We start from the raw sequence: 26,946 nt of genomic DNA on the forward strand, positions 1-26,946 counted from the left end.
TTGTATTGTGTAAGAAAAATTTATATTTAAATAATTATATATTAGAAATGTTGAACGATTTATGGATTTGTTATGTTGTGGATTTGTAATCAGAAATGTTAAATAATAATTATGTGGTCATTACAACTATATATTCATAAATAATATACATATGATATTCATACTAAAAAACAAATTTGATCATATTTAGTTTAAAGATGTCAGCATATGTAGCTTCATACCATGGCGGAGATGGTGGTGGTCAAGATCCACCGGATCCTACTACGATCTCATATAGTTGTGAGTCAGGTATTTTAAAATTTATTCTTTATTTATTTCTAATTAGACATTATTATACAACATACTAAATTATATGATGCACTTATTTAAAACAATACAGTAGCTCCACCAAAGAGAAAAGGTTGCGGGCCTGTCGCTAGGAAAAATTTAGATGACAGAAGGCGAGAAGCTGGACATCCACTCCCCATAGTGGTTGACCCTATCACGTACAAGGTGGTGGGAATGGAACATGCTGCTTTTGTCCATCTTTTGGGCACCCAAGTCACATCAGCAATTCCAAAATATTACAAGGATTAGACTAGTGTCCCAAAACGGTATAAGGACAATGCCATTAGTAAAGTGAAGGTAAAAATTTTAGAATTTACTTTAATAATAATTGTATTATAATTTTAGCACGATTAACATATTTTCTCTTGATTGTAGAACATATATCAAAATAGATGGGTGGCCAGATTATACCACTCTCATTGACAGTATCGATGCTGAGAAGGCTAATGATTGGGACAAGGTCCTAAAGAATCCACCCAAAGATGTCAATGTTGATGCTTGGAAACAAATTTGTGAGTTTTTCAGGAGTCCAGAGTTTATTGCGCACTTCGTGAAGAAAAAAATAAACCGAGACCAAATGAAGTACTCTACAACACAAGGCACGAAATCATCAGCGGCTACTCGTCACGAAAAAGTTAGTGAAAATATTAACTTAATTAAGTTGTATGAATTTATAAGTTCTCTAACATTCTCATTTTCTTTATTAGTTGAACCTGAACCTCATTGAGGTATGGAAGGAGTATCACTGGACAAAAAGAACAAGAATTTTGTCAACGGGGATGCTGAATGAGATTATGTAAGTTTAACTTTATTATCAATTCAAATAATTATATTTTTCTTTTGTATTATAATTTTTTTTTTTTAAAATAGGTTAAGTTGAAGTCAACTCTTGAAGCTAAGACTCAGCAGATTGTTGAATCTGGTACTGATGATTCTTCCTCGATCGATCAAGTAAAGATACTAAGTCAGGTTCTTGGTGAAAGACGGGGCCACCAGCGAGGAGTTGCCCGCAAATTGAAGGGAAAAGAGTTAACTCGTCCCTCTTAAAACACTTAGTCTCAGGCACCACCTCAACAGTTGACTGAGGAAATACGTGAATTGGTTGACATTGTGAAGGTCATGAATGAACAGCTTCAGTACGTGTATCAGCAGCTTCCACCTGAAAAACGTCTAGCAACAAACGTGGAGATGCAGAATACATATCAGCGGTTTTTCGAGAAGTATGTAGGCTCGTCTTCTGAAACTGAGACACATCACACATCTCAAGCTTCAGCTTCTCAGCCTTCACCAGGCCATCCTGACACACCTGCACCAACTTTTCCATCTCAACCTTCGGCCCAACAATATATGTATCAATGGCTGATGCCTCCATACCCTCAGGCTTATCATCCTCATATGAGTGGACTTTCGTCGCAATCCCCGCCACCTCATATGAGTGGGTTGTTGTCTCAACCTCCGCCCTATCCGTATCCATACATGTGTGTACCTGGAGGATCATCGTTACCTCCACAGTATCCATGGCCGATGCCTTTGCACACACCACAGGCACTGCAGCCACCGCAGGCACCAGAAGAAAGGGACAATATGGAGAACGCCAAGGGTTGAGATGTTTTATATATTTTTGTATTAAACAATAACTTTTAATTAATATATTATTGTATGCATATTTAATTTGGATAATATTGTATTAGTTGTGTAATTTGAATAAATTATTAATTTTATGCATATTTAATTTTAGTATTATTATTTTTGTGCATATTTAATTTTGATATTATAAATTAAAAAATATTATTTAAATTTTTTATTTTAATAATTTTTTATTATTTTTTAATTATATAAAAGTATTAGGGGAGATAAAATTTGCCCCTAATAATATCAAAGTCGTCGCTAATATTATATTATGAGAGGTGACTTTTTATTATTAGGGGTGAAATATGATCTAGGAATCACGATTATTAGGGGCGACATTCAATTTATTAGGGGTGAAACTGTCACCGCTAATACTAATTATTAGGGGTGATGGTTTTTTCGCCGCAAATAATCGACATTAGCGGCGACATATCGCTACTAGTGACTATTAGCAACGAACTCAGGTATAGCCCTTAAATACCATTTTTGTTGTAGCGTAGTGCTATAATGATAAGAATGCAATGTGCTTAAGTGTTCAAATTGATTACCTTCATATATAGATTTCTCACTCTTATTTGATTTGAAAGAGGTCCACCCACCCCTTGGTTGTTACCAATCATCAATTGGACATTCATAGCCTTGAATGGAAGATTTTAGGGTTACATACAGTCATAATTTGTAGGAAATCAACAAAATGGTTCAAAACAACTCAACATTTTGAGCAACAAGAGTTGCTTGGTGTATTTTACCAGCAACTTGTCGTCACATGATGGGCAACATAACGCAGGTGTTACTATTTTCTTGCTAATTTTGATAGTTGAAAAAGCGTCAAAACGTCTTAAAATTCCCAATACTATTTGTATCGTTTATGCATTTCATAACTGATAATTTCAAGTCCATAACAATTATATATAATAATAATAACTTCTAAAATTCAAAATCAAATGATTTGGTAACTCCTTTTATCATTTAAGATTTAAGAGTGAATATTGTACTAATTACAAAATCAGGTAATAATTAGTTACCAAATTTTGTAATTAACTTCCACCACATTTGTACTATATTTTATATAATCAATACTATATTATATTATTATATGAAATAATATAACATGTATCCCTTTATTTCTATTCATCCAAATATGATCAAGACTTATGGATGAAAACCGGAGAGCTATTGGTTTTCTTGTATTGCATAACTTTCAATATTTTAAAAAAAATATATGAAAAACAATTTAAGTCTAAAAATTTAATTTTTTGGCAACAACTACAAATGATACATGATTTTAAAAAAAAAATAAGTGGGATAAATAGTTTCGTTTTTTATTAAGACCGAACAAAACCTCAACACCTTGACATTGTTTTTTTTATATCTTTAATTTAGAATGCTATTTTGATTGGGAGTAATAAAAATAGTAGAATAAAAATAAGAATGGAAATAAGAATTAATTAAAATATAATAAAATGTAATACACATAATGGGGGAAAGATCATTTTATTGGAATGACATTCAATTGTATTAAACTGAAATCAAATAAAATAATAAAACGAATATATATTTTCCATTGTATTTCATTACAACCAAACATGACCTTATATTACAACAAAAATCAATTTTACGGGTGACGGATATCACCCTTAATAACTATATAAGTCGTCCCTGATGTGTCGCCCCTAATAAAATGCGTCTAATGGTGTACATTAGGGGCGACTAATGGGTCGCTCCTAATATTCCAATATCAGAGGCAACTGTGTTGCCCCTAAAAGTTGAGATGACACCCCAATTTTTTTCACATTGATCGATGTGTCGCCTCTGATATGTCATCAGTCGCCCCTGATACTTGATTATTAGTAAACATTCACAATTTATTTTTTCTAAATAAATAATAATAACACTAATATTACCTAAACATATATTAACACTAATAGTTCTAATATTTCATACATTTCAAATATAAATATATTTTTATTAACTAATTAAAAAAAAACATAATCAAACAAAAAAAATACATTTCCTGCTTTTCACCTTCAATTCCCCCAATCTCCTTCAATCTCTATACACAAACACAATATAATAATTTCTAAAATATAAATATATATAATACAAATAAATAAAACTAATATATATACTTACTCTGTTGGTGGTGGAGGCAGCCGACGGCGGCGGTGGTGGTGGTGGAGGTAGCCGACGGCGGCGGTGGTGGTGGTGGAGGCGGCCAACGGTGGTGGTGTTGGAGGCGGGTGGCAGTTGTGGTGGTGGAGCCTCGCCGAGACAAAGAAAGTGAGGGAGAAGAGGGGGGGCTGAGAGAGAGAGAGAGAGAGTCGTAGAGAGAGAGTGAAGGAGAAGAGAGGATGGCAGATGGGGTTTGGGGAGGTCGGATCGGGGTTTGGATTTTGTTTTTTTGTTTTTTGTTTAAGTTTCAGAGAGTGAGGAGGGTGGAGAGGACGAGAGGTATAAAACAATATTAGGGCCGACTAGCCCCACTATTAGTGGCGACGCGTCGCCCCTAATAATTTTCACACAAAAAAACCTCCACCAAAATTTCCCTCTTCATTCTAGACAAAATATCTCATTATCAGGGGCGACTGTTCATTTATTAGTGGCGACACGTCGCCCCTAATAATTTTTCAGAATATTAGAGGTGACTCCCCACGTGTTGTCCCTAATATCTTGTATATTAGAGGCGACATGATGTCGCCCTTAGTAAAGTCGCCTCTAACACTTGTTTTTCTTGTAGTGTTAGAGTAGAAAAATTTCATAGAATTCCTCATTTTTTATTAAAAAAAAAACCTATGTGACATTTAGGCCTATCAAATAACCAACTATATATCTTTAAAAAAAACCACTATCTATGAAACATACACATATCCAACATTCAAGATGCACTCTTATACTCTACAAAGGCCCCATTTTTATATGAGAAAATTACGGAATACATCGTAGAAAGAAAAATAATTTGAAATATACGGTTCCCTATTTTTATACAGCATTTTATATCAAATTTACGGTAATCAAGGCTTATTATTTTAAAGCTATTTTAAAACAAATTTATATTAAAATACTCATAGAAGCTTCTAGTATGTATTTTGTTTCTCTCTCTTTCTTTATTTTTCTGAATCTTTTCTCCTTCTTTTTTTATTTTTATATTTGTGTTTCTTTTCTCTCTCAACTCTTCATCTTCCCTTTTCACTTTATAGAGTCTTCATCAAAAAACCTAAGTATTCTAGTTTCTATAGTTCTTTGAGTTTCTTCTCTCTTTCAAATTCGTTTGCCATTGATTATCAAAAAAATGGTTGTCACTTGTTTGGGGTCTTCATCTCCTATTAGGAAGGGTGGTGCGGTTGCTAGCTCACGTGACACGAATGAAGCCGAGAATGAAGAGTCCACCGAGTCTAGAATGGGAAAGTATTTAAGAGTAACCCTTCTCTATTGTCTAAAGGCGAATATGTTTTGAAGGACTCATCGGATTGTTCCCTTCCTTATGCAAACGATGGTGATATTGCTGGTTCAAATGAGTTGAAGGAGGCCGACATGCATGAGAGTGCTGAGTTTAAGGGGAAATAGTTGAAGAGAAAATCTGCTCCATTATCTAAGAGCAAATCTAGTGCAAAGAAAGCAAAGAAAATAACGACGGGAGGCTCTAGTCGAGTAAAGTGCAAGGCTAACAAAAAAATTTGAAGAAGAATGTTCGTTCACTGGCTAAACCGAAGGTATTTTTTGTTGTTTCATTTAATTTTTTTTTCATGTTATCTGTTTTGAAGATGTTTGTTATGGTTATGTAAATAGATGTTTTAATATATTTTTAATTATTTTTCCAAATTTTCTTGTTATTATTGTATAAAAGTTCTCATGTTATTATCATTATTTTTAAAATCATAAACAATGTTTTTTAGTTAATTTTTCTTTTAATATGTTTATGTCATTATGTTTATATATAATATTTTTTATTTATTTTAAATTTATATCACAATTCACAAAACCATAATAAAACTAAGCAAATGTGTTGCATATTGCTTTCCACGTAGTATTATAGTATACTATATAGGTTAGTGCTTTTAAACGATGGCCAATGTATATGCATTCTATAGTACTGAAAAAAAATTGTGAGATGATTGAACAATTTTATTTTTTTTCATATTTGTTTAAATTAATTGTTAGTTTTGTTATATTGAGATATTAGTTTAGTTCTATCCATATATTACTATAACAAATCTTGCTGACAAATAAGTGAAGAGGAATATTGGTCAATTTGAAGCATAATCACATTAAGACCATTATCAATCTCCTCTCAAAATAAAAATTGATCAATAATAAATAGACATGACTAACTTATTTGAGTATTTGAACCCCTCACGTTACAAACTCCTTAAAGACCTATGGAACTATACTAGTCTAATAATCCAAACGCTATACATATATACCATACAAGTCACAAATAATTCGTATACAAACATTTCCTCATGTCAAACGTACACCTCATTCCCACTTCCAAAAAAAATTGACTTCAGAGATGATTTTTTCTTAATTTTTCTAAAATGGACAAGAAAAATTTGGCCATCAACCGAAACAAGTGGAGAACTTTAGGTCCCCATATGTTAAGGGTCTCCCACAAGAACCTTATCAGAACAGGCACAGCAGCAGCAAACATAATCCAACGAAAACTCACAGACTCATTAGGCGTCACCGCAAATACCGCCGACCCATAGGTGACGATCATGGAGATTGTGGCTAGCCACACCTCGAAGTGAAAAGGGAACCTGTAAAATTAACTAAAAGATGTTAATATTCCAAGAATTATGCATATACATAAAGAGAATTTATGAGATGGGGTTTGTGTGGTTTACCTGTAAGTGAGGCATATGATGACCAAAATGGCGGAGGAGAGAGCCAAAGTGTTTGATATGAGAAAAACATAGAAAGGAATCTGTTGTGTGGCGTAGATGGATCTTCCAGCTGTGTGACCGTCATCGCTATCTTGCCAAACGCCGCCGGGAGGGTTGACACCTGCTTGGAAGGTCACGGCGGTGATGAGAGCGGCCACCACCAGAAGAACATTCCGGGCGTCGGCTGGTTTGTCTTGCTGTTTGTCGTATTGGAAGCTCTTGAACCATCTCCACGACTCTGCACTGCTACTTTCTTGTGGTGAGTTCGCCATTATATATCTTACAATAATAGTTTTGGTCGGTAGATATATGTGTATATATATATATATATGTTTTAGAAGAGTGGAGAGGAAGGAGCAGGGAAGAACAAAGGGAAGGTTCTTGCTAGGGGAGTAATATGAAAGACTGGGTCAACTGCCACCTGTTCTAGCCATGGTTTGAACTCTCGTCGAGTGTTTATTTGGAACTATTTATAAATTGAATTCATATAGCTACAGAAATTAATTAACACGGTTCTTCTTTTGTCACGGTGATAGTGATTGCCAAATAAGTAAACTATTATATAAGAATAAAAATGTCAAGGGAACCGCTTGTTCCCAAAATACACACAAATCAAATTTAATATTGAGTTTTACATATTTAAGTTTAATAAATATTATGATATATGATTAATCAATCATAAAATGTCATATGTAATATTAAATATCTTAAAATACTAAATAATAAGAAATCTTGGACTGTACATAGATAGATATAGTTATAGATATTTCTATATCTATATAATTATAAATGTATATGTATAATATTGTACTATTCTTCAATTTATTCAATTAAACATAGTCAGCTCGTAGTTTTTAGTCTAATTTTAGATTATTACGTACGACAAGTAAGGAATAATAATGAAATTAAATATATGCAATTTATCAACGTAGTGAAAATGAGAGAAATTTTTGTGATGAAAAGATTTATTCCAATTGCAATGTGAAGGCCATTTTGAATATTGCTATTGGTCGAAAATGTAGAGATTTGATTTTTTGATCTTTACATTTATATACTTATAATATAAAATAATTACAAAAATTACTTACAAAATTTTATTTACAAAAATAATTTGTCACGTTATCAAAAAATATCGAATTCTAAAAGTAATATATCTGAATTTGAAACTTTATCAAAATCCTAGTTGTCCTGTTTTTCTAGGTTTAAAAAAGTAATTTCTTAGTTACTTAAAATGTTAATAAGTTACCAATTAGTTACTTTTTTCATGAAATTTTTTATTATTATAGCATATTATTTTATATACATTTTGGTTACCTCCAATACTTATTTTTTGAAATTTTTTTATCTTAAGACATTGATTAGTCATTTTAAAATTATATGATGGTGTCTTATTACTTAAGATAATTTTACGTTGTCTATTAGTCATTTTTTAGAAATTAATGAGTTACAATAAAATATAACAAATTACTATATATCTTATTATTAAAAGTTACTTTTAGTATACTATACAGTAATTTTTTTGATGAAAAGTTTTAATTCACTTTTTAGTCACTAATATAATTTATATGAGAGTAATAGTATTTTTTTTTTGTTAAACAAACAAAAAATAAACTTAAAAGTTACTTTCGAATTATAATAATAAATACACATTTCAGTCTTTTATTATTAAGTTTTCATTGATCAAAATAAAAAGCAACTACATTATTACTTTTTAAATACAACACAGAAATTACTTATTCCAATTTTTAAGAAACTTTTCCATTTTTTTAATAAATAAAGCTAAAAATAAACGTAAACGTTATTTTTCAAACACAACACAACAACTACCTCATCCCCATTATCTTCTCCGACGATATCAAGAAACTCATGCTTGTCATGTACTAAAATAATCACCTTCGAGAGTAGGATGTGATGATAAAAGTGTAAATAAAATGAAAAAAAATCAATACTAGATGTAATTTTTACTTTTATAAATCATTTAAGATAACAATTTATTACCATTTGATGTATGATTAAATTTTTTAGTATCTCACAAATTTAAAGTAACCAACAAACTTGGTGGATTATAAAAAAAAAATCTTTTTTAATATTCTATTTGAAATTTACCAAACAACCTAAAGAATCTATTTTAAAATAGTTACTTTGAATATTTTTAAATAAATTTAAGTTGTTTAGAATACAATATAGTATCTTTTAAATATAAAATAAGAATACAAATTTTAGTATATTAAATTTTGATCAACTTTAAAATTTAGTTACTTTTTTATCAACACAATATAAAAAAGAAACTAAAATGTTACTTTTTATTCTGGTCAACTTCTCTAGCAACGATCAAAGAACTTATGTTTCTCACATATCAAAATGATCACATTGAAGAGTAAGTCGCGATGAAACTCCTTTTGAGCCCAACCGACTAGCAGTGTGGCCGAAAAAGATATTTTAAATTAAAGATAAAAGAGAAGGTAAGAAATTAATAAAAAAAAAGAGTATAATGGAGAGAGAGGCCTTGTATCGTGAAAAAAAAACAAACAAAAAAAAAAGTTGAAAAAAGTGGTATAAAAAACAGTAGTATTGTTAATTAAATTACAAGATGTAATTTTGTAATTAAATTATAAAAAACAGAATTTCTCTTGTTTTTTAAGGGAAGAAAATGTAGAGGATGAAATCTTAGAAGAGTGATGCTAGAAATTAATATATATTTACATATAAGTACTGAGGTAGTTTATTTTTAATCACTACGTGACATTTTTAAAGTGATCGAGACTATGTAACTTCTTATAAATGGCTAATAAGATTGACATATTAGTAGATGTACATAATTTATATGTAAAAAAAAAGTGTACATTTCAATAATTACTCGATCTTATGCAGTGAACAAAATTCCTTGGTTTGGAAGAATTATATGTATGCACTGCTCATATTCGAATAATCTTGTATTCTGACTTCCAACCTTCCATGGCGATGGACAGAGCTAGATTATGTAGGCAGGGTTGAATTATTTTTTATGTTTTAGGTTGACTTAAGTAACTTTTTTAATTATTTTTATAAGAAATTTTATTTATTTTTAAAAAAATATAATAAATTAACATGAAAAAAATGACCTCTGATAATTAAACTATTTTAACAAAAATATTATAATCTCATTATTGATATTGGTGATAGTGGAATTTTAAATTGGATTGATCCCGTGAATCTTGATTTAAATTAATTTGGTGTATCACTTTTGTGATTGATTTATTGTTTCTATTGTACGTTTTTGGTGTTTGGGTGGTGCTATATGGTGTTTCCCAACATTAGGAATATATTATGGACATTTTTGTTTTCTTATTACTTTATCTCACAATTTGTAAATGCCAACACCTGGGAATTGAATAAGATTCCTAGATTTACCATTACAAAATATGTCTTTCTTTCAATTTCTCTTTATAAATTACTGCCTGGTATATAGGCGAGACAATCTTTTTTCATTAAGAGGGTATTTTATTAGATCATAAAAATATGTGGGTGTGGCTTTCCGTAAGAAGAATAAGAAAATGAGTGAGTGTTTGTTGGTCAAGAAAACGAGTGAGGAAGGAGCATGGAATTAAGTCCAACGGAAAGATTCGTTTGGAATAGAAGGAACAAAAGTGGAGTAATAATAGTCAAAGACTGGGTCAGCCACCACACTTGTTTTAGATGTATAGTACAACTCTCATAAAATGAAAGTATTAAATCGCATTTAATGGAAGGGAGTCAAAAAAGACCAAGAAACTCAGTGAGATTTGAGAAAAATAAATGCTGTTTTCTTTTTATAACAAAAATAATTTATGTTTATAATGAATGACCATAAAAGAAAAATAAAGTATTTATAGTATATTAGATACAAACAACGTCTAATATGCACGTCTGCTTAGTTTTATTTATAGAATTTATTAATTATTTTTATTAAATTTATATTAATGCCTTATAAATTTTAAATAAATATCATATTTTAATTAAATAATTACTCACTTTTGTTTAAGTTTATGTTTGTTCTAGTTTTTGAATTTGGGAGTGACAACAAAAGATTATATATTATATGTTTAATGTAATACTAAATATTATACATGAATTTTAAATTTAAGTTTCTTATTAGTTTTTTTAAAAAAATAATTTGTTGCTAATTAACAGTAGATTATATTATAAGTTTAATATGATATTATTCTAATAAGTGAGTTTAAGTTTAATTAAATTTTATTTAAGTTATAAAACTTATGATTTTATTATTTTTAAATATTTATTATTGTAAAATATCTCAAAAATATCATATTTTAATTTGTTTAATTATTTATTATTTTTAAATAATTATCATTGTAAAATATCTTAAAAATATGATATTTTAATTTGTTTAATTATTTATTATTTTTAAATAATTTTTCTATTGTAAAATATCTCAAAAATATCATATTTTAATTTTTTTAATTATTTATTTTGTTTTATTTATGTTTAAGTATTTACAAACTACCATTAAGTATAAGAATATTCTGTTAAATATAAGAATATTCCTTAAAATTAACATTAAAAGAATAAAAAACTGTTAAAACCAAAAATTTCTGTTATCTACACACTTATTATATAGAAGAGATATCACCAATAATCAAAGAAACCTAAGATGAATAAAATAACCATAGATACACAAATATTATATTTAAACATGATACTCACGAATGTGATAGATTTTTAATTTTTTTTTAACATAATGAGTTTTATTTTAAATAAATATTATTTTTTAAAAAATAAAAATAATTACTATATAATATTATAGTGTTCAACACTACTTTAATATTAAATATTTGTACAATTAAATATCTATCTTATATATTTTATTTTAAATTAAAATATGTGAAATATGACAAAGATCCCATCCTTTTATAAAAATGATACATATGTGAGTAATAGTATTTATTGATTATACTAGTAGTTACTCTAAATCAATAAAAAATAAAAAGACGGTAATAGGATAGATTTCATTCTTTTAATTATATGCATGATATATAAATAAATAAATAATGTCAGCTTTTTCCCTTCAAAAAAAGAAAAGAAAACATTAAATTACTTCCAACTTAAAAAAAAAGTGATTGCACACTCATTTCCAATAATGTTCAATGTAACGCTTCCAAAATTTTATTCCCCACCTTGGTAGCCACATCAATAAAAAAAAGTACAATTAATAATTATTTTATCATATTTTTTAATTAAAAAATTTTCTTGAATTAGTGAGAATTAAAGGGTTTTATTGAATCAAATTTTGTAATGTTTTTGTAGGAAATTCATTCTCTGCCCTATACTAACTCTCAGACACATTAGCAATACCAAGGTCACTTATGACCTTTACCACTGTCACGTGTGGACTAAAATTGGCCACAAATCAATGAACAGACAGCACCTTTTACCTTTGATCGTAACCCAATTTCTATTTATGCAGAGTAGAACAAGACTTCGAAGACTCATACACAAATCAGAAAGAAATTAGATACAATCAACAACAAGTTCAAGCAATCAAAAGAAACATTAAAGAGAAGATGCGAAACCAGCAATTATCGAGGTTCACCCCAAACTGGGCTACGTCCTCGTCGAGCTTGCCTCAGGGAAGCTCAGATATGCACTAGAAAATCAATCGGCACATCAACGATCAGGGAATCCATGCCACAATTTCGACAGGTAATCCTCCATTTTTCTTCTCAATATTCCTTTCTTTTCTTGTATATCTTTTACCCAAGAACCGAAACCCCTTTCTTACAATCTCTCTCTGTTTCTTTCCACTCAAGAGTCAACCAAGAGGTGAACTCTTTACAATGATCAAGACTCAAGCTCACAGCCTCTCTCTCTCTCTCTCTCTATACAGAAATTTTCCAGGTTACCCCGAAACTAATATCTCAACAAAGATATACATATATATACTTGATTAAAAAAAGTTGTTGCTAAAATTTTTGTGTTGCAAGAGGTCGTAGTTGAGTTCAGTTTGAAAAGTCACCACCACTCCTTAGCTTCTAGATACTAATATTATAGAATTATCTAGAACTATATAATTAAGTTTCATAAAAGTCATAGAACATTCTAGAAGTTTGTAATGTTTAGAAGAAAAGTGATTTGCTAGATTTTTCTAGTCTTTGGGCCAAGCCCACTAACAAGTAGTTTCTAGAGTTCTCTAGCATATTAAAGTTGAGTAGTATAAATAGGGACCTTAGGTCCCTTAGAAGGGTGTCAAAGAGTGAGTACACAAAGTGCATCTAAAAGTGTTCCAAAAAGTGTAAGCTAGAGTGTTTAGTATGTGTGGTCAAGAATTGTAATCAAGTCTTGGTGTAATTACTTTTGTATCAATAAAGTAATTACGTTTTCACGTGTTGTGGTGTTCAACAAGTGGTATCAGAGCCGGATCGGGGTCGTACCGAAAGAGTCCTTTGTTGAGTTTCTTAGAGTGATCGTGTGTGGTTTAGTACTACAAAGTTTGCACGATGGGTGACCTTCAAGTGGTCGGTGGAATTAAGAAACTTAACAACCAAAATTACAACACGGGGTCGATGCACATGGAGGCATATCTCCAAGCCAAGACCTGTGGGAGATCGTTGGTGGCAATGAAGTCACACAACCAGAGGATGCAATCGCTTTGAAGAAATGGAAGATTAAAGCGGGCAAAGCCATGTTTGCGATTCAGACCACAGTTGAAGATGAAATGTTGGAGCACATCAGGCCGGCGAAGACACCGAAGGAAGCGTGGGATACTTTCGCATCACTGTTCACCAAAAAGAATGATACGAGATTGCAGCTTTTGGAGAATGAGCTTCTCTCAATCAGGCAGCGCGACATGACGATCAACCAATACTTCACCAAGGTAAAATCTCTTTGTCGCAAAATCTCTGCATTAGACTCTGCTGCTGGCATGTCAGATGCTAGAATTAGAAGAATTATTATTCATGGATTAAGGCCAGAATTTAGAACTTTTATTGCTGCAATACAAGGTTGGCCAACCCAACCTTCTCTTGTCGAATTGGAAAACTTGCTAGCTGACCAAGAAGCATTAGCTAAGCAAACATCTGGAATCTCATTAAAGAGTGACGAAGAAGCACTCTTTAGTGGTGATAAGAAAGGTCGATCTCGACCAAATGCTAGCAAAATTTTTAAGAAAAATGATGACAAGGATAGTCATCATGGAAGCTCCCAAACAGGGGGAGCTCAAAAGAAAGACAATCGGCGTGGCCAGTGAAAGAATAACAATAAATTTGATGGGAAATGCTACAACTGTGGAAAGTATTGCCACATGCCTAAAAGTTGCTGGTTCAAGAAGAAAACTGCAGAAGGTAATGCAGCCACGTCAAATGCAGAAAATACAAGTGATGAAGAATGGGACGCAGAAGCATCTTTCGCTATGGAGGAAGAAGAATTAGCTCTAGTAGCTACTGTTCCAGGAAAGATCGACTACAATAATGATTGGATAGTCGACTCTGGCTGTTCAAATCATATGACAGGAGACGAAGAGAAGCTGCAGAACATAACAGAATATAAAGGTGGTCGTGTAGTGGTAACAGCCAACAACTCAAGATTACCGATTGCTCACATCGGTAAAACAACAATCACGCCGAGATTCAGCTCAAAAGAAGTTTCACTCCAAGATGTCCACCATGTACCTGGGATGAAGAAAAATTTATTGTGAGTAGCGCAACTTACGGCGTCGGGCCACCATGTCGTATTCGGTCCTCAAGATGTCAAGATCTACAAAGATCTTGAAATCTCTGGAACACCGATGATGAGAGGACAACGTTTAGAGTCTGTCTATGTAATGTCAGCAGAATCGGCTTATGTAGACAAGACTCGAAAGAACGAAACAACAAATTTATGGCATGCAAGGCTAGGACATGTCAGCTATCACAAACTCAAGGTAATGATGAAGAAGTCTATTCTGAAGGGTCTTCCTCAACTCGAGGTCAGAACATAGACCATATGTGCCGGCTGCCAATACGGTAAGGCGCATCAATTACCGTATGAAGATTCAAAGTTCAAAGCCAAAGCACCATTGGAGCTAGTTCATTTTGATGTATTCGGGCGAGTCCAACAATCATCAATCAGCGGCATGCGGTACATGGTTACATTCATTGACGACTTCTCAAGGTATGTGTGGATTTTCTTTATGAAAGAAAAATCTGAAACTTTTTCAAAATTTAAAGAATTCAAAGAAATAGTGGAAGGAGAAGTCGGCAAGAAAATCCAATGCCTCTAAACAGACAACGGTGGCGAATATACCTCAGATGAATTTTATGAGTATCTTCGAGAACGCCGCATACGCCATCAATTCACATGTGCAAATACGCCACAACAAAATGGAGTAGCAGAGAGGAAGAATCGCCATCTTGCAGAGACATGTCGAAGCATGCTACAGTCAAAGAATGTTTCAGGGAGATTTTGGGCAGAAGGTATGAAAACAGCAGCTCATGTGATCAATAGACTTCCTCAAGCAAAGTTAGGGTTCGTCTCACCCTTTGAGAAACTGTGGGGCTATAAACCTACAGTAAGTCACTTTCGAGTGTTTGGCTGTGTGTGCTATGTGTTTGTGCCAAGTCATCTACGTAGCAAATTTGATAAGAAGGCAATACGGTGTATCTTCATTGGATACAACAGCCAAAGAAAAGGGTGGAAATGTTGCGACCCAACAACAGGAAAATGCTATACGTCGAGAAATGTGGTGTTCGATGAAGCTTCTTCATGGTGATCACTGCAAAAGGAAGAGTAACCAGATTCTAAGGAAATAGAAGACAATTTGCAGAAGAAGATGGGGGAGCAAATTGTTGAGTTACCTTCAACTCCAGAAACAGATGAAGAAGAACAAAGTGAAGAAGACAACGAAGACACAACACAGAGTCCATGGCAAACAAGAGTACATCAAAGATCAGAAGATGATGCAAATAATGGCCAACCAGAACTTCGAAGATCAACAAGAGCGTGGAAGCCAAATCCCAAATACGCCAATGCTGCTGTAGCTGAAGAAGAGAAGTTCAGAGAGCCGGAGTCATATGAAGAAGCATACCAGAACTCCAAGTGGCTTGAAGCAATGAAAGAAGAGATAACTGCTTTAGAGAAGAATCAGACTTGGGAGCTGGTGCCAAAGCCGAAGGAAACAAAACCCATTTCATGCAAATGGGTCTATAAGTGTTGACGCCGTTTTTCGTCAACAGATAAAAGAATAGAGCACGTAAACAATTTAAGACAATGGCCAAAAATAAACAAACGAATCAAACACGATTTTTTACGTGGTTCAGCAGTTAAATCTGCCTAGTCCACGAGTCTCTGTTATTAATCTCAAGATTATCTCTAAACAATTCTTTAGCAAGAATTCTCCAGAGTTTTCTCCCAAGGATTCAGATTTCGGTCCTTTACAATGGTGCATGCCTTCTCTATTTATAGAGAAGGATGCAGAATACTATCCCACATATTTTGGGTAGTTACTCTTTTGTGAATACAAATAAATGGCTTTAAATGCCAATAATCAGATATTAAAGGAAACGTCCCCCAAAGATCAGGGGGCGTATAACTGTATTAAATAATATCCCACAATTCTTGGGGATTTACATCAACTAATGAGGACTACATCTCATAGTTATTACACTTGTGGATACTCAAGGTGGTTATGGCGTATCTTCAAGTCTCCAGCATTTCCGGTCCCATGTCATTGTGCGAGCCACTGACATCTCCCGAGCTAACATTTCTTTCGAGATGGGATGTCGAGCTCAAGAACCATGCTCCGAAGTTCCTGAAGATGAAGGTGTTCTCGGAGCTACCTTTCGAGATCGAGGTCATTTCGAGATCACCGCATTCGAAATCATACATCATACTTTGCAGGCTCGACTTACAACCCTAGATCACTAATCCTCACGAGACTATTTGTTGCGAACTCAGCTTTCGAGGTCATATTTACTATGGCTCGAACTCAGTTTTGCCCCCTCAAAACTGTTGACGCCGTTTTTCGTCAACAGATAAAAGAATAGAGCACGTAAACAATTTAAGACAATGGCCAAAAATAAACAAACGAATCAAACACGGTTTTTTACGTGGTTCAGCAGTTAAATCTGCCTAGTCCACGAGTCTCTGTTATTAATCTCAAGATTATCTCTAAACAATTCTTTAGCAAGAATTCTCCAGAGTTTTCTCTCAAGGATTCAGATTTCGGTCTTTTACAATGGTGCATGCCTTCTCTATTTATAGAGAAGGATGCAGAATACTATCCCACATATTTTGGGTAGTTACTCTTTTGTGAATACAAATAAATGGCTTTAAATGCCAATAATCAGATATTAAAGGAAACGTCCCCCAAAGATCAGGGGGCGTATAACTGTATTAAATAATATCCCACAATTCTTGGGGATTTACATCAACTAATGAGGACTACATCTCATAGTTATTACACTTGTGGATACTCAAGCTGGTTATGGCGTATCTTCAAGTCTCCAGCATTTCTGGTCTCATGTCATTGTACGAGCCACTGACATCTCCCGAGCTAACATTTCTTTCGAGATGGGATGTCGAGCTCAAGAACCATGCTCCGAAGTTCCTGAAGATGAAGGTGTTCTCGGAGCTACCTTTCGAGATCGAGGTCATTTCGAGATCACCGCATTCGAAATCATACATCATACTTTGCAGGCTCGACTTACAACCCTAGATCACTAATCCTCACGAGACTATTTGTTGCGAACTCAGCTTTCGAGGTCATATTTACTATGGCTCGAAATCTGGGTATAACATTTTGCCCCCTCAAAAGTATTTGTTCGAATCCTAAGAGAAGGAAACTTTTGAACTACTCTTTTCGGGAACCATACCGTCACACTCTTGAAAATGGACACGTGCCAGATGGGTATTGCTCACTTTAGGTACTTGAGTACCTTGGGAACACGCCCACGATCGTTCGTCTGACAACTTTTCGGCGCCATCATGTCACCGATTCCCATCCATTCGATCTGTTGAGGAATTTAATCAACGCTCCTGATTAGTTTAGTTTTCCCACCTATATATACAAGACTCCCTCTTCGTCTTCTTCACGTTTGTTCATCACAAGCCAGAAAAAAGAAAAACATCCCCCTAAACTTCTTTCCACAGTTTATCCTCATTGCATGTTTTCTAGGCCGAAAAAACATAAGAATCCTGGTTTGTACGAGTCAGTGAGTTCTTTCTTGCAACCTCTTCTCCACTCGACGATTTCGCTGCAATCACCATCACTGTGTAAGTACGCCATTTTTGTTGTTCTTTTTATACTGTGTTTGCTGTGTATGTTCTTAGCATGATGCAATAGGAGGTTTTGAACCGATAGGTTTTTAGGCTTTCTGGACTTCCACTCTGGATGTTCGTCTCTGGTTTATACCCAGTTTCGACGTTTGAATGTGGTTCCCATTTTCTGGGTTTTGAAATTCTTAGGCAGCGTTTCTTGTACATTAAGCTTTCGGATAAAAACATGGGTTTTGACAAATACACGAAACCCAAAAACGCTTTTCTTGGCTAACCGCCACTCTCCTTTCCCTTGAATTTCGGGACTTTAAAAAAAAAATCATCCACGCTCCTTTTCCTTTCCTGTGGAACACACGCTCTGACTCTTTAGTAAGGGTCTAAATACTTAGTTTCTTGTCCTTAGATCTTCGAGCTCATCCATCGAGCTCGTGATTCTTGCATGCATGGCCCTCACCATTTTTTCTTTCTCGTTAGATGTCACAGAATCCGGAAAGACGGTGGGGGTCATTACGAGCAATTCCTTACGAGCCCAAATCTCCGAGCCCGGAATCGATCTTTGCCCGGAACCAGCGTCGGATTAAAGAATACGAGATCGCACGCGAGCAAGAAGACATTCGAGCCCACTATCGTCGCCAGATAGACGAGGTCATCGAAAAGAAGAGAAGGGTTCTTAGGGAAGCCATCTATCCGGAGCCTAACCCCGGACCTAGGCCAGTTCCCCTCGACCCCGCATTAAAAGTCACGGTAGCATACCACCCGGGGGAACTTCAGTTTTCCTTAATGGCGGAGCCTTCGTCTTCGCAGCCTAGGAGGGAGATGTTTGAAGCCGAACTCTACCAGAGCTCGGTTACCACCTCCGACCAGATAACTGACATCCTGGCCATCCATGGCCTTAGCTCGTTGGACATACTGAAGTGTCGAGCTCCGACAAGGCATGAACGGAGCTGTTTCGCTCCTGGGGGCCGCGATTCCAGTGTGAAATACACGGCCTGGAGCCAGGAACATATAAGGGCAGGAGCTTTGCTGCCCCTGAAGTCCTTTTTCAGAGACTTCATCGATTTCGTTGGGTTGGCTCCATTCCAACTCAACACCAACTCATACAGGGTGCTGTCTTCCCTGAGGTCCTTATTCCACGAGCTGGGGTGGATAGGACCTTCACCCCAAGAGATTTTATATCTCTTTTGTTTGAAGAGTAATCCCTCCCGAGCTCGGGGAGGAGACGGTTTCTACTATCTTTCGAGCTACCCCAAAGAGACGAAGATCTTTGAAGATCTTCCGAACCACCCCCCTGACTTCAAAAAGGCTTTTTTCTGGACAGACGGCCTGTTCCCGTCTCGACATCGCTCGTTTAGGCGAATTCGTAAGTATTCTCGTTACTTTCTATTTTTGAGCTCGAATTTTTAGCCCTTGAATCCGTGTTTAGTTGAAGTGTATCTCGCCTTTCAGCTAACTTTCAGCGTCCCACCCCTGACGAGACAATGAAGGAGCACAGAGAGAGCCTGCTCCGACTCCCTTACGGCAGGAGGTCTCTCTCATTTCTGTTGCATGAGGACAAGCTGCGAGCTTGTGGGTTGTTGGGACAGGGCCAGTCAACCTCTGACTGGTCCAGTAAAAAATATGAACGCTGGGAGGAAGTGCCCCTGCCCACAGGCATCCTTCCTCCAAGGAGAGAAAGGAAAGCATCTCTCCCAATTCGCTCGAGAAGTCCGCGGTCGGGAAATGAGGCCAATGATGAAGCCTCGAGCTCGGACTCCGGAGGAGGTAAAACCCTTCCTACTTCGCGAATGTGGTCCCCCACTCTGTTAAAACACAGGCCCAATAGACTAGTCTCGTGCCTACAGGATAGATACCACTTCTACATATGGAGTTGGGTAGATGACTGCGTCCATAGGTTTGATAGTGGGCTCGGGAAATATGATACCATGTACACCACGGACGAGGTGTGGAATGGGATAGCGGTGCAGTATGGGACCAATGTCTATAGGGACCTCTCGAGGTTGTCACCAACTTATAGGGAAGGCACTCCCCCCGCCTCTTCTGAAGATGGGGGAATTTCATGGTCCCTAAGCTCGAGCTCGGGGAAGAGTCCCAGTTAGGTTTTTTCTTTGACTGGTTTATATCTTTTCCCAAAGTTATTATCATTGTTCAACTCATTGTCATTATGCAGGTGCCATGAATCCCGACCTCGACGCCGTGCTCTTTAGTGATGGGGGAGCTGGCGCCCAGAAGAGCAAACGCCCGAGGATACCAAAGAGGCCCGACCGACAGTCCAAGGTGTCTAAACGTCACGAGACGACTCCCACAGCCCAGATCACTGCGGACACCTCCAAGGAGCCGACTGCCCAGGTTGATGGGTCAGGCTCTACTGCATCCATCTCGCAGCTTCCCACCGAGACTCGGTTAATAGTTGCTCGGCCTCCGAAGAAACCTTCTACCTCAACGGTTCAGCTGCCAACGGCCCGAACTCACACTGAGGAATATGTACTTGATGGCACCGCTGGGGCAGAAGGGGCGCTTCTCAGCTCGGACGTCCTTTCTCGGGTGGGTCAGAGCTTTTCTGGCTTTGGTGCCGACCATTGGGACCTCGTGCGCAAGGCCTCGGACTGCAATACTCTTTATGAGAAGAGTATCGAACTCTCCGCCGCGGTAGCCTTCTCAATTCTGTTTAGAGTATTTCTGTCTTAGAGTATTTATGTCTCTGATTATAATTCTGATTCATTCTTTGTGTTTCAGGCCCTTGTTGTTTCAGCGCAACTTAACTACAAGCTGACCAACGAGGTGCAAACGAGCTTAAATCTGGCTCAAAAGTCGAAGGATCTCGAGCTGAAGATGATTGACGAGCTCAAAGACTCGAAGTCTGAAATTGAAAGATTGAAGACCCGTCTCGAGGAGCTTGAAAAGTCAAACGCTGAGCTCGAGAAGGCCAAAGCCAAGCTCGAAGAGGAGAAGTCTGCCACCTTCGATTTCATGGAGAGCGAGAAGACCCGCCTCCTGGATGAGGCTAAGGAGCAGAGGGAGAAAGCGGTCGACCAGGCCATGTACAAACTTTGGGCCGACAATGACGATCTTGACACCAGCTTCCTGGGTCCTCTCGAAGCCACATATGTTGAGCGGTGGAATGCCCGTCTTTTGGCAAGTACAGCTGCTCGAGAGGTGGCCCAGCAGGATAGTCATGCTATTCGTCCTGGAGGGTCTGGTGATATTGATGCTGAGAAGGCCAAGGATACTCCTCTTCCTTAAATCCGATCTCGGAGAGATCAGTTATCGGGGCTGCGTCCCCTCATTCTTGTAACTATTTAAATTTATGCCCACGGGGCTGACACAATTTCTTTAACTTTTTCTATTATATGCTTTACATTTCTTGACTCGAAATATTTTGCATTTTTCTTGCATTAATGAGTTATGTTTATTTAATTCATACAAACATAGTTTAGATTTAGGCTCGAAATTCAATGCATTCATGCATAGTTTATTCGAATTATCCGCTTCCAACCTCGTTATTTATCAAGGTCGGATATTACTTTAACCATGAACTGAAAAGTACTTATATGGCATGTAATATGAATGATTTGGTTATATCTCTTTGTCACTTTTCCTCATCCTCAGTATCTTGGCTCTGAGGTTATGAGTTCGAAACTATTTTTCTAAGATATTCCAGCCTCGATTTCGACATATTTCGCAATAGGTTTAGGCTCCCATTTATCATTGATCGATAATTTGGCTGGTTTGTTCCAAATCTGTTGTTTGACGGTATTTAGGTTTTTTGATGGTTCGGTTATGTCCGAACTATCTAAGCTCGCGTATTTGGTCATGTCCAAATACTTTATGTTTTTGATGGTTCGGTTACGTCCGAACTATCTAAGATCGCGTACTTGGTTATGTCCAAATACTTTATACGTTTCTGATAACTCGGTTATGTCCGAACTATCTAAGATCGCGTACTTGGTTATGTCCAAATACTTTGTACGTTTTTGATAACTCGGTTAAGTCCGAATTATCTAAGATCGCGTACTTGGTTATGTCCAAATACTTTATACGTTTCTGATAACTCGGTTATGTCCGAACTATCTGAGCTCGCGTATTTGGTTATATCCAAATACTTCATGTTTTATCTATTACTTTTTATTTTTTAAGCTGGTGGTATGTATGCCAATGATGCCCCCTTAATATCCTATGAGTGTGACCATAGATTATTAAATTAAGAGAGATTGCAAAAATGAAAAAAATAAATTACATGCGGAACAAAGTAGACATGTCATTCAAAAATAAAGAAACATAGATAGAAAATCATGGTTACAGGCAACACTTTTCCTATACTATTGATAATAAGGTCTAAGGTGTTCGCCATTCCATGCTCGTGGTATCAGGCTCCCATCTAATCTTGCCAGTTTGTATACGCCAGGTCGGATGACTGATTCTATCTGGTACGGTCCTTCCCAGTTCGGCCCGAGTACTCCAGCCGATTGATCTCGGGTTGCTAAGAATACTGATAACTCTACAAAATAGAGTTATTTTACCATATTTTATATGCTAATTATTGCTTAGTTCTTGAGTTTTTAATTAACTTATTAAGTTTTTATGTAATTTTTAATTTATTAGTCTTTTTGTAGTTTTCTAGATTTTTATATGTTTTTATAGATATTTTATTGTGTTATGTTGTAATTGAATTAGTCAAAATTAGTATTGTTAGTTTTAATGTTAAAAATTTGATTTTATTGAAAAGTGAATGTTATGTAAATTAAATTTTAATTAATGTTTTCATGGGAGTTATATGGTATACTTTATTAATGAAAATATTTAATTTTAATTTAGTTTATAATTTATTTTGTAGGAGAATTATTTCATTTGTGATATTTTTGTGGAAAAAACAAAGAGATTCTGGCATTTTTGAAAAGCCATCAACCTGCCAGGCCCAAGCCCATGTGCCTCCAAGTGCTTCCCTTCTCTCCAGCATTCACAAAATCCTCACCATTCAGCCTCCCTCTGCCTTCAACGTTCCAGCCAATGAAGTTAGTCAATGAAGCATCAATGAAACCAAGCATCAATATAGCCAACCATTCAATGTGGGCCTTTCTCCTTCAGCAAGCCCAACGTGGGCCTTTCTCCTTCACTTGCCTCTTGCTCCAGGCCCAATAGCAGTCCAAAATTCCCAGCCGCCTGTACTGCCATCAGCCACTTTTTGAGCCCTTAAAATTGCCCAAATGTACCATGTGTCCCCTATGACAAAAATGCCAACTTTTTACCCTTTTGTCTACACATTTTCACCACAACATCATCATTACACCCTATAATTTACCTCTACATACCATAGTTATTTTATTTAATTAATCTAATCAATTTAATTAATTTAAATTGATTATTTTAATAAACTCATTTTGGCTATAAATATGGACTTTCAAGACCATTTTAGGGTGCTTAATGTTTTGGTTACCATCTTTTTCTCTCATTTTCTCTCTACCATTCTCTCTTCCATTTGGGTTTTTCAAGAGCATTTTGCAAGTATGTATGTCATTTATTTTGTAATTTCTACTCTAGTTATGTGCTTCTAATCTTTTTCATAAGATTATTAAGATCATGATGAAGCAACTTGTAACTAGGTAATATTTATGTTGTATGTTGATTTCCCTTGTAATGCAACAAAGTTTATGGATTTTTCTTCTACATATATTTCTTTCATCTTAAATATCTTGTATTTTAGATTGTTAGAACATATTTACACTTTGTCTTCATTAGTGCATAAACATAATATTCTTTGTGTAAGATGTGTCATTAAATTGTACACATCCATGCTTAGAACAAAAATATTATGTTTTGCCTTATAAATAATGTTCATTGATTTATTTGTTATTTCATTAGATTGATTTACACTAAATGCTTTGAAATTATAATTTTGAAAAGTGAAGAAAAATCCTATCTTTTTATAAGAAAATTGTGCTTAAAATTATAAATATTTTTGGAAAATGATAGTTTAAATTATTTTAACTATCACTAAAACTTGGGAATCAATATACTAATAAATATTATTAAACTTACATTTTGTGGATTCTAGTATCTTAATAATCTTTTCTTTTAACACTTATTTTCAACTCATTATTGGTTTATTTTCATTATCTTAAATAGCTTTATTTTTCAATCTTTTATTTTATGTTCATAATATTGAAACTTATCAATCTTTGGAACTAGGTTAGAATTTATTACTTTTGATTTAAAATAGTTTCATTTTCGATTTTAGACAACTCCTTTGGGTTCGACATCCTTGCTTACGATCACTATTCTATATGGACGATTCGTGCGCTTGCGATATATAAATTTTTAAACATACCCGTTTTGGGTCCATCAAATACGCGTCTCAATATCAGATCTCCCACTCCGAACTTTCGATCTCGAACCCTTTTATTGAAATATCTTGTGGTTCGTTGCTGGTAAGCAGCATTTCTTAGCTGAGCCTCTTCCCTTTTTTCATCGATCAAGTCTAGGGTTTCTTCGAGCTGAGCGTGGTTTGAATCTTGATTGTAAATCTGAGTTCGAATCGTTGGAATTTCGACCTCAATGGGCAACATTGCCTCGCAGCCGTATGCTAGAGAAAATGGGGTATGTCCAGTTGATGTCCGAGCTGTAGTTCTATATCCCCAAAGGACTTGAGGTAACTCCTCAGGCCATCGTCCCTTTGCTTCTTCCAACTTTTTCTTCAAAGAACTTTTGAGAGTCTTATTAACGGCTTCGACCTGACCATTCGCCTGAGGGTGAGCCACTGACGAAAAGCTCTTTATAATACCGTTCTTGTTACAAAAGTTGGTAAATAAGTCGCAATCAAATTGGGTTCCGTTGTTAGACACAATCTTTCTTGGCACTCCATACCGGCACACGATGTTCTTTATCACGAAATCTAGGATCTTCTTCGAAGTTATGGTCGCCAATGGTTCAGCCTCCGTCCATTTTGTGAAGTAATCAACCGCGACCACAGCATACTTTACTCCTCCTTTGCCAGTTGGGAGCGAGCCTATGAGGTCGATCCCCCACACTGCAAAAGGCCATGGGGAAGTCAACATGGTCAGTTCGGAAGGTGGAGCTCGGGGTATCGTGGCGAATCTCTGGCATTTGTCGCACTTTTTCACGTACTCGAAAGAGTCAGTTTTAATGGCTGGCCAGAAATATCCTTGGCGTATTATCTTCTTAGATAGGCTATGCCCCCCCAGTATGATCTCCGCAGAACCCTTCATGAATTTCTTCAATAATCTTCTTTGCTTTGGGGGGAGTCACACATCTGAGCAATGGCATGGAATACCCTCTTCTGTATAGCCTTCCATCCAGGATGGTGTAACGAGGTAGTTGATACATTAGTTTCCGAGCCTGATTTCGATCTTTTGGAAGAATTCCATTTTCGAGGTATTCAACGATCGGGTTCATCCAGGTCGGTTCTGTCTCGATCATACACACAACTTCCTTGTCTGGCTCAGTAATGCTGGGTGCTGACAGGTGTTCTACGGGTACAACATTCAGCTCCTCGTTTTCGGCGGAAGTGGCGAGCCGAGCTAAGGCATCTGCATTTGAGTTTTGTTCTCGGGGAACCTGTTCGATCGCATAAAACTCGAAAAACTCCAATGCGGATTTTGCCTTCTCCAGATAAGCTGCCATTTTTGTGCCACGAGCCTGGTATTCTCCCAAGATTTGATTTACCACGAGCTGGGAGTCGCTGTAACAATGTATAGCTTTGGCCTTGAGCTCCTTTGTTATTCGCAGTCCCGCAAGTAAAGCCTCATACTCAGCTTCATTATTAGATGCTTTAAAACCGAACTTTAAAGCAGAGTGAAATTTGCTCCCTGCAGGAGTGATCAGAATAACTCCTGCCCCTGCTCCATTTTCATTTGACGACCCGTCGACGTAAAGTTTCCACAGCTCGTGGGCCGTGGTTGTTACTTCGTTGTCGGCTGTACCGGTGCACTCCACTATAAAATATGCCAACGCTTGTGCCTTAATGGTTGTTCTCGGATGGTAGGTGATTTCGAACTGTCCGAGCTCAACAGCCCATTTAAGGAGTCGACCAGACGCCTCTGGTTTGGACAAGACTTGCCTTAGTGGTTGATCTGTTAGTACATGGATAGGATGCGCCTGAAAGTAAGGGCGGAGCTTGCAAGATGAGTGGATTAGGCTGAGGGCGAGCTTCTCCAACAGTGGATATCTTGACTCTGCCCCCAGTAATCTTTTACTGATGTAGTAGACGGGTTTCTGTATTCTCTCCTCTTCTCAAACTAGCACCGCGCTTATCGCGTGTTCAGTTGTTGAGAGGTATAGGAACAGTACTTCTCCCGTCTCAGGCTTCGATAGGATGGGTGGTTTGGCTAAGTGCCTTTTGAGCTCCTGAAAGGTTAGTTCGCACTCATCTGTCCATTCGAACTTTTTACTTCCTTTCAATAAGTTGAAGAATGGGAGACCGCGGTCCGTTGACTTCGAAATGAGCCTGCCCAGAGCTGCCATCCTGCCAGTCAAGCTTTGAACATCTTTATGCTTCCGAGGTGAAGGCATATCGATCAGGGCCTTTATTTTATCGGGATTAGCCTCGATTCCACGAGAGTTGACAATGAAACCCAGAAATTTCCCTGAAGACACCCCAAAAGTGCACTTATGAGGATTCAACTTCATGTTGTACTTTCTGAGCACGCCAAAGCACTCTTCGAGGTCATCAACATGGTTTTTGTTAAGTTGAGACTTTACAAGCATGTCATCAACATAAACTTCCATGTTGTTCCCTATTTGCTCTGAGAACATCATGTTTACGAGCCGCTGGTACGTGGCTCCGGCATTCTTGAGTCCGAATGGCATGACATTGTAGCAGTAGAGCCCTTTATCTGTGATGAAGCTCGTATGCTCTTGGTCGGGGGCA

At 36.2% G+C, this 26,946-nt stretch overlaps 2 protein-coding genes across 5 annotated transcripts in view; one reads left to right on the forward strand and one right to left on the reverse strand.

Annotated features, from left to right (window-relative positions):
- Positions 1-6,136: 6,136 nt before the first annotated feature.
- LOC133803551 (uncharacterized) lies at positions 6,137-7,347 on the reverse strand. The gene is made up of 2 exons (XM_062241637.1): positions 6,801-7,347; positions 6,137-6,713 (listed from the first exon to the last, which is right to left on the reverse strand). The coding sequence occupies exons 1-2, from the start codon at positions 7,109-7,111 to the stop codon at positions 6,461-6,463; spliced, it is 564 nt and encodes a 187-aa protein (XP_062097621.1). The 5' UTR covers positions 7,112-7,347; the 3' UTR covers positions 6,137-6,460.
- A 4,611-nt stretch (positions 7,348-11,958) lies between these two features.
- Positions 11,959-26,946, forward strand: part of LOC133804595 (uncharacterized) — a 36,823-nt gene continuing 21,835 nt past the window's right edge. Inside the window, exons 1-4 of one of the 4 annotated variants that reach the window (XM_062242742.1) lie at positions 11,977-12,518; positions 12,626-12,713; positions 20,233-20,711; positions 20,799-21,461. In XM_062242742.1, the coding sequence (XP_062098726.1) occupies positions 12,501-12,518; positions 12,626-12,713; positions 20,233-20,711; positions 20,799-21,305 (1,092 nt within the window). In that variant the 5' untranslated portion in view covers positions 11,977-12,500 and the 3' untranslated portion in view covers positions 21,306-21,461. The other 3 variants (XM_062242743.1, XM_062242741.1, XR_009878546.1) reach the window with 3 other exon arrangements.

Source organism: Humulus lupulus, chromosome X (genome assembly GCF_963169125.1).
Source record: "Humulus lupulus chromosome X, drHumLupu1.1, whole genome shotgun sequence".
Classification (NCBI taxonomy): Eukaryota; Viridiplantae; Streptophyta; class Magnoliopsida; order Rosales; family Cannabaceae; genus Humulus; species Humulus lupulus.

Bases quoted from the DNA above. Each gene is read 5' to 3' on its own strand.
- LOC133803551 (XM_062241637.1), bottom strand. From the start codon at position 7,111: ATGGCGAACTCACCACAAGAAAGTAGCAGTGCAGAGTCGTGGAGATGG. The intron at 6,714-6,800 runs GTAAACCACACA...TTAATTTTACAG, and splicing joins ATCATATGCCTCACTTACAG to GTTCCCTTTTCACTTCGAGG.